This window comes from Corvus brachyrhynchos, unplaced genomic scaffold (genome assembly GCF_000691975.1).
Source record: "Corvus brachyrhynchos isolate BGI_N302 unplaced genomic scaffold, ASM69197v1 scaffold266, whole genome shotgun sequence".
NCBI lineage: Eukaryota > Metazoa > Chordata > Aves > Passeriformes > Corvidae > Corvus > Corvus brachyrhynchos.
In genome coordinates, this window is record NW_008238633.1 from 3,278,813 (window position 1) to 3,287,385 (window position 8,573).

Below are 8,573 nucleotides of genomic sequence, written 5' to 3' on the forward strand. Positions count from 1 at the left end.
CGCTAATTAGGAATTACTGTTTATGGGTAGATTCAATGCTCTGAGACAATTCACTGAACTGGTGCTCTTCTGCAGTCTCTTACTCCTTTGCCAATATGGATTTACATACGGCTGTTCTTGGCAACAGATTCCCCCTTCTAAACCACTGGATTCCATTTTCTATCTTGAATTTAGCCACTGCTATGTGAGAAAAGTACATACTCAGATATTTTGATTGAGTTCTGCATTTGAAACTAGTTCTTTGAGCTTCTAGCCAAAACTTTGTTTCTATTAATGATCTAGCCTTGAAAATTTTCATTTGCTGCATCACCTAAAAATGATTTTGAGGCAAAAAAAAGAAATAAACTGAAGACAATGCTAAAACAAGGTCACAATGTTTGAGATTGTATTTTAAATAGCATAAAACTGTATATTTATAAAAATTGCCAAGTTTTTCAAAAATAATTTCAAGTATGTAGTTTAGTACCAAAGCTTTGTGTTGCCCTGCTCCACGTGTGGAGGCTGAAAAAGCCCAGTGCAGTTTGTGTGGAATCCATTCTCCAGCCATGGAGAGGTGGGCAGTTGTTACCGAGTCTCCACAGTTCCTATAGAATGTGTAGATTTTGACATGTACCATTCCAAGTTATGGTTAAAAACAGCTCCCAGAGCAGAGCTAACGAGCTTTTGTAAATCAGTGTGTCTGTGTCCTTCCAGGGACTCACTTTTCCCAGTGCTGCCAGAATTTTTTTCATCTTGGCCTGATTTTGTTGGCAGCTGTGACTACTGTGGTAACTTCCTTTAATGATGCTGTTCTTTCCAGGCTAGGATAAAACTTGTTTGGCTTTTCTTTTACATTTTCAATATCTGAATGACCTTAATGTATTTTTTTTCCAGTTTGTTTGTGTAACATGTTAAGGTTTGCTGCTCTATGTATTAAATAGAGCTGGATTGGAGGCACAGTTTTCCCTGGAAAGGCTGAAGTGACTTGGTAATACACTATTACAGCCATTCTGTGAATCCCTCAAGTCTCTGCTCTCAGCTGTTCTGAAAATCCAAAAAGAACAGCTAAGCTCAAACAGAAAGGATGTTTAAAGTCAAATTTACATTAGAATTTAAGTTCTCTAACTTTCTGAAATATTCCCAAGTATCAGTCAGGTATCTTCCTCAGTCAGATTTTGTAAACTTGTAAAATCCTGTATTAGGAACCAAAATAAATATTTGTACTTTCAAAGCAGTGCTTGCCAGGTGTGTTTTGATGATGGCTAATAGCCTGCTTCCTTTGACTGTGGCTTCATTTCAACAATGACATGAAGCCTTTCACCCTCATGGTTAAATAAGTCGTGTTACTTCAGGTATTCTGACGTGGTTTTTGTGGAGTTTTGCATCCTTTGTGTTCTGGCTGCATTTTAGTGAAAACTGCACACCCTTTATGAGCTTTTTTCCTCCTTTCCCTATCAATCCTGGATGGATGGTTGGCTGCCTGCCAGTTTGTCACCTTCTATTGTCACTTTTCCTTTATCCATCCTGATCCTTACTTTACTAGAAATTTGAAAAATAAATGTTTATATTTATCTTTCCCTCCCACTCTCCCCCCAACATAAGAAGGACATGGACCTGTTGGAGCAGGTCCAGAGGAGTGTGAGGAGGATGTTCAGAGGGCTGGAGCTCCCCTGCTCTGGAGACAAGATCAAATCAAGATTTAACTGTCTAACAAAAGTTTTGGGTTGAATACCCTGTGTGATCAGGCCTCCTTGCCTCCTGAAGCTGCAAGGTTAATCTTGAAAAGCTGAATGTCATGTGGGCAGAGGCAGATAACGTCACGGAAAGAGCTGCTTAGGTTAGGACAAAGATTTTGGGAATATTTGAAAGTTAGCGATGCAATTTGGGAAATCTTAGCAGTTTTGCTGGTTCAGGTTTTACTGTGCAACATCTTAAAATTTATTTAGAAAAGGAGTTGAACAAGAATAAAATCAAAGTAAGATTTTGCGGGCGACGACTTTGTTCCCACATTTTACATGTAAGACTAACAGTATAAATGCTGGTTTAGGAATGTGTTCTTCAACTTCTTTTACAATCATTACACGACAGCTTTTTTTCAGCTTTGTCATTATTATTTTGGGTGATTTCTGATTTCATATTCAAACAATACTAATCAAATTAAGAAAAAAGTGGGAATTTTAGGCTATTGAATTGATGCATCTCATTAAGACTGGGTTAATCAATATATTTTTGGTTTATAGCACTGAAGAACATGGAAATCTTCTAACATTTTTCAGAAGCCTTTCAGCCTATGCTGAGTGGTATGAACATCGCAGACGTACCTTCCTGCATTTCAAGGTAGTGTCTATCAAGCCTTTATTTATTGGTACAATATTCATTGCTTTAAGTAGCTCATGAAGGCAAAGCAGTGGAGGTGAAACTGTCTTTAGCAAAATATGGGATCTTAATTTTGTGTGTGGTGGTGAAGAGAATATGAGCTCAAGGTTTGTGCTGTGTTCAAGGGGCTGTTGAGCAGCACTTGCCGTGTTCCTCATGGGTGGAGGAAGATAAATCTGTGCCTTTCTGCAAAGGGAGTAAGACAGTTTGCTTTGGTATTATATTTTATTTTGATTTTAGAAAAAAAAGGGAAAAAGAAGAAATTAAAAGAAAATAACACTTGTAGTCTTTGGCATGTAAATGTTGGTTTTGAAGGATTAGATCTGTTGTTTCTCTTGAAGATGTGTCAGCATGTGTTTGGGCAACAGCACTTGCAGATCTGGAGTGTTTTTCTTGTATGGGAAATAAACTGTTCCTCCCTCCTAACTGGAACTGTAGTATTTGAACTTAGTTTTAAATTATCGGTATTTGGCTTGTTTGTTTTGGCTGTGTGCTGGTTTTAAGATAAACAACTAATCCTTGGAGTAAAAATACTACAGTCTTACAGACACAAAACATCTTACATGATGCGTTATGTTAGAGGAGGATGTTTAGCTGGTTAATCATTTGTGGTTTCTTAACTGAGTTTTATTTACCTCAGGAATTTATTGCATTAAACTTGACACCATCTTTACTTTTCAGCTGTAATATCAAGTGGGAACTGCATTGTTTCCTATTTCTTGATCTTTTAGGCCTTTGGGTTCTGTGCCAGATGATTCAATTTCTATTGTCCAATCAACCAAAGTAGAAAGAAAGTGTTCTATTTTCTGATAATGTTAAAAAATAATCCAGTTCTTAGCTGAGCAATGAACTGGCATTGCCTAATCCTGCTGGCTTTTGTATAAGGGCTTTTCTTTAATCCCTCCATAGAAAAGGTAGAGCACCAAGAGCTTTACGGCTTTGTGATTGGTTTTTTTTTTTCCAGCTTCACTTGATGTTCTCCACATGGCAGTGACTGTGGTTTCTGGGACAGTGATTTGGTGAACTGTTGTAAATATTTCTCATTTTAAGATATAACAAAAGAAGAAAAAAATACAAAGGAGATAGGTTTGGAGACAATTTTTAAGTTGTTGTTATATAAGCAGTTTTTAAAAGTATTTGTTCAGATGTTGGGTAGAAGCAATGAAATGATCTACTGATTGCTAAAAAGATGTGTGAAGATAATTCACTGAAGACATATTACAAGTTTGTCAGTATTACAAATGTTCTTTCTAAAGGTATTTTTATTTCCATGGACAAAGAGTAGGATGAAGTTGAAAGGCAAACCAATTTGGGAGAATATTTACCAAATAATGACTGACTCTGTGCTTATGAAGAGTATTTTAGGCCTTCTTATTTCTGCTAGCATTACTAATCATTTCACTTAGAAATGGAAGACATTTTCAGGTAAGAGAATTGATAAAAGGGTTCAAAGATCAAATCTGACAATTCAAATAACTTGATTGCCAAGGAGAATGTGTATTTGTAATTTAATGGTTAGTAATTTGTGTGAAAGCAATTAGACGTATGTTGTTAATATATGCATAAAAACAACTCCAGAGTCTATCCTGTTAATATTACACAACATTGTAAAGGAGTCTGTAAGCTTTATATTTATTTTTCCCCCCCTACCTCTAGACTGCAAGTATATAGGCAGATAACTCTACCCTGTTTTGGAGAGAAGGCTATTTGTGGTGGAGTCTTGAGTTTATAGCTTTTCTATTCATCTGTTATTTAAAAGAAAATTGCCAAGGCTTCAGTGTAGAAATAAAATAGTTTCTGATACTTTCCTCAGAGTGTAGTATAAAAACACCAAGGGTAGGTTATTTTTTCTTTCCTGTTTTGGTACTTGAGAAGAAAAGAATAATGTAGAAGTGAATGAGTACTTCAAGTAATACTGAACATTTTAAAGATTAATGAGAATTCAAGATCAATTCAAAATAGGTTTTGAAGGAGCAAATGGAGTGTTCCCCAAGTATTCTGTGTGGCAGGTCTTGCTAGTGTCACAATAAATATGTCTGTAAAATGGATCTACGTCTGCAAATAATCTTCTAACCTTAGTCTGCTGTGATGCTGAACAACTGAAACACGTTGGCAAGGCTGGAAGAGCAGGTTGTTGAAGCTGATACTGATAAACAAGAACAAAAATTCAAGTTTTATTGGAAATACAGAACAGAAATGAGTGATAGGAAAAAAATAGAATGGTTTACATTCAGCTTGATATTAGTACTGGTCACAGAAATAGGAGGTGGAAATCCTCTCTCCTGAAGCCCTTCTCACTTCATGTTTTGATTAACTGGCTGTGAATGGGGAAAGTAAATAAAACACATCCAATAACTTGGTGCCTGCATGAAGCATTCAGAAGGTACCACTTGTCTACTTTGGTTTGCTCACAAAGTATTAAAAGTGTTAATTAGCATTACTGATGATAATTAGTTTCAAAAATATATACAACATTTTCATGTAAAATTAATTGTGTGGTAGTGGGTGGGTCTTAGAATGTTTACATGTGTATATATTACAAAAATGTGCGTATATTTGTGTATACACATTTTTGGTGATATTTACTGATCCTGTTAATACTGGAAAGAGCTTGTTTTAGTAGCAATGATTTGTGATAAGATCACAGGCTGCTGCTTATGTAACATTATTACACTTATGGCTGTGTTTTTTCTATCATAGGCATTAATCACAAGAGGCATGAGAGAATTGATGGTTTTAATTTTTTTCCTAATAGAAATTTGGCTTGACATTGGAATGTATTTTTACATGCTTTGAAGTTGCTTTTTACGTTTTGCTAAAAACCTGGGAACATCAGAGTCTTATGACTTACGTGGAAAAATGAGAACCAAGTATTGCTGCCAGACTTTGTTTTGTTCTCAGTTAAGACAATGGAATTTCCTTCTCGTTTCACCAAATAACTTAAAATGGAAAATATTGGGGATTGCTGGTTTTCTTGGGTAATAGGTTCAGGGTAAAAATACATGTTCAGAATTAAGTGGGCATCAATTCCCCATAGCACAAGCACTAACAAATTGAGGCTTAGCTAAATAAGATAAATAAAATTAATACAAAATATCTTGTAAAATCAGTATTCTAGATGTAGTGATACATCATCATGCATTTGATGCTTAACTATTTCTACAAATTAGGAATCTATACTAGCTTCAAAATTAGTACAAAGTTGATGTGGTAATAGTAACTAGCACACCTTTGGCATTCATTTGTCTGGAGGCTTTACACCTGTGGTAGGTATTTGAGGGGAGAAAGTGGATGTCAGAAGTGTGTAATTGTGGAATTAAAAACATTGTGCTCTTTATCAATGATGTCCCGTTTTAGATGAACTGACTGTTAAGGCCTGCACATGTCAATTTGTGTTTTTAATATGCTGTACAGGTTAAAGTAGTTGAGTGAAATGCTTGAAGTTAATTCTGATTTCAGATTAATGATAGAATCAACTTTTCTTTTTAATTTAGAAATTTGATTTGGTTTTCCCCTAATGATCAGAAGTATTGTTGTACAAGGGTAATTCTGTTTCTTTGCACTGAAATCTAGATGAAATCATACTTATTTACAGGTAAACACATGAATTCAGCTTTGCTCTTAACTATATTGTCACATTTCCTGTCAAGAGAAGCTGTGGAACCAAGGGCTGGTCTACATCATTAGTTAATAACTAAGATATTTGAGTCTATTATGCTGTACTTAGATTGTTGTTTTAAAATGGGAAGCTGGTCTTGCAAAAACAGCTCTTGTGAGAACAGCTCAGCAAAACACATATATTTCACTTAAAAATACCTTGTGTAAAAATAAAACACGTGATTTTTCAAAGCAAAATAGTAGAAGGAAATCTAAAACATCTTTGGAAAGTTCCAGTTGCTATGTTGCTTGGTGTACTAAACCTGAATAGGAGTTACTCTCATTTACCACAAATCAAGTTTTAAAGGGAACGTTAATGAATTTAAGCTTTGAGAAGTTCTGTTTCTAAACATAACTTTCTCCCATATGCATCTTCATCCAATACACCTTTGGAGGTCAACTGAAAAGATTGCATTTCAGATTAAAAGAGTGGAACTGGAATTCAGAAGTATTTTTCCTCTTTGGCTTGCTCAAAGAATATCTTGCATTTATCTGAAAGTAAAACGTGGTGATTGCTCTGAGTGCTGGTAAAGAATGAGAACAAGCACTTTTGTGTGATTTTACCTAAAGAGTGTGTGGTGAAATAAAAAATGAGATGATGTGTGTGCATATATATATATTTTTACACTTTCATTAACAGAAAAGATTCTGAAAGCATGAGGGATGCTGTAACTACTAAAGTGACTGGTTTGAAATGGTTATTTCAGAGGAGAATGTTTCAACATAGCAGAAGGTCCTGGGTATGCGGGGAAAAGAGCATTAGTAAGGAGAGGATATGAACTTGTAAACAGAGGAAGTGATCCTCGTTACCATGCCTGGCTTTGGCATGTGGAATGACACGAGCAGTGCTAGTAGTAGGTCCCCACGGGCAGCATCCTCAGGCAGGAGAAGGCATTGACGTGCTTTGCCAGGACAATGGGATTGCCCTCCATCCTTATCTCATCCATCCGGGTGCGGATGTAGCGCGTGTTGTTGGACTTGCAGAACGTGTCATCCGTGATGGTGGTGATGTTGTTGTACTGCAAACCAAAATGTTTTGATAAAGAAATGTGTACATGCATATGTTCAGTGCATTGTTGATAAAAGATTAGAGCTTCATTTTGCCGTTTCCTATGCCTGATGTACAGAAAGCAATAATAAATCCTTGCGTGGGAATTAGCAACTTCTGGGTGGTTGTGGCCATACACATTAGAGGTAAATTGTTTTATTCAGAGGTGCATTGGAAAACTGTAGTGGGAACTGTTTTAGAACAGAACAAGTTTGATTGGAAGTGTGTAACTACTGAGGCTTTTCCTAAGAGGATGTTAAGGGAATCCTTTGGGAATACCTGAAGGTGAAGAATGCGCAGACTCTCCGGTAAGTTCAGGGGAACAGATTCCAGTGCGTTGTGTCCTAAGTAGAGGTAGGCCAAATTTGTGAGCTTCTGTTAAACAGAAAGAGAGGTTACTAATGCTGGTATTACTTGAGCTTAAGTAACTCATGCCCTGTTACAAGACATCAGTAATTTTTTCTGATCATGTAGCCTGTAAACTGATGTAAGAAAACCCATTCTTTGGCTGTGGATGTTGAATTCAGTTACATCAAGAAATTGATAGAACAGACCTTCTATGTTTGGGAAATTTCAGTGTCAGCATGTTGGTCATAAAACTTGAGACCACTATAAAGTACTATAGGCATATATTTGTATTTCTGTGGTCCTCAAAACTGTGCTTGAGCCATCAGTTTTTGAATATTTTTTCTTCACATGGAGGAGAGGAAGGATGTAGGTGAGGTATTTGATAGAAAATTCTTTTCTGCATGAAGGACATGAGAGAGTGAGTGCACAAATGACTGATATTCCAGAGTGCCTTAAAAGCAAAGGAAAAAAGCTGGAAAGCTGCATCATCATAGTTTGTTTCTTAGGTTACAAAAAAGACAGAAAAACAATTTGGTGGCAGGCTGAATAGTCTGGTTAGTAATTTTGTTTACTTTGGCTACTGAAATTATTACGTTTTTCCTTACCTTGAAAGCATTTGCTTTGATTCCTCTGCTCTTGATTCTGTTTTGGTTTGCATTAAATGTTGTTAGTTTGGGAGGTAGAACAGGAAGTTTTACAAGTCGATTTTCAGCAAGAGAAAGTTCTTCCAACAGCAGAAGCTTTGAAAAGGCTCCATCTTCTATTTCTTCTATCCTATTTCCACTAAAATCGATTCTTCTCAAGGTAGCTTTACACAAAAGAAATTAAAATCTAAGTATTGACTTTATAATTCCATGGCACATGAAATGTGTATGGCTGTATATGCTAAATGTTATATCCAAATTGTGATGTACAAATGCAAATACTATTAAAATATGTAAGATTGACATTTGGATTTTTCCTGGTCTTAAATGGGGGGTGGGGGGAAAAAGGGGAATACTCTGGATCCTTCTTTTTGTCTTACAGATGACATGATTTCAGATACTCATAGAATTTGTCATGCTGTAGAGTGAGATAGCTGGGAGATCTGTCCCTGGAGCGTTTGAAGGAAAAATAATGCCTGGTCATTTAAGACTGGCTGGGATGCAGAGCTCAGTTTCATTTT

At 36.2% G+C, this 8,573-nt stretch overlaps 2 protein-coding genes across 2 annotated transcripts in view; one reads left to right on the forward strand and one right to left on the reverse strand.

Annotated features, from left to right (window-relative positions):
- Positions 1-8,573, forward strand: part of CENPP (centromere protein P) — a 113,044-nt gene that overhangs the window by 8,380 nt on the left and 96,091 nt on the right. The window contains exon 6 of the mRNA XM_008636049.2: positions 2,220-2,316. Within this exon, the coding sequence (XP_008634271.1) occupies positions 2,220-2,316 (97 nt within the window). The remainder of the gene's footprint in view (positions 1-2,219; positions 2,317-8,573) is intronic.
- The window catches only part of OGN (osteoglycin), an 11,825-nt gene continuing 7,754 nt past the window's right edge, over positions 4,503-8,573 (reverse strand). The window contains exons 5-7 of the mRNA XM_008636048.2: positions 8,014-8,216; positions 7,340-7,435; positions 4,503-7,031 (exon numbers count right to left, since the gene is read on the reverse strand). Of these exons, the coding sequence (XP_008634270.1) occupies positions 6,861-7,031; positions 7,340-7,435; positions 8,014-8,216 (470 nt within the window). The 3' untranslated portion in view covers positions 4,503-6,860. The remainder of the gene's footprint in view (positions 7,032-7,339; positions 7,436-8,013; positions 8,217-8,573) is intronic.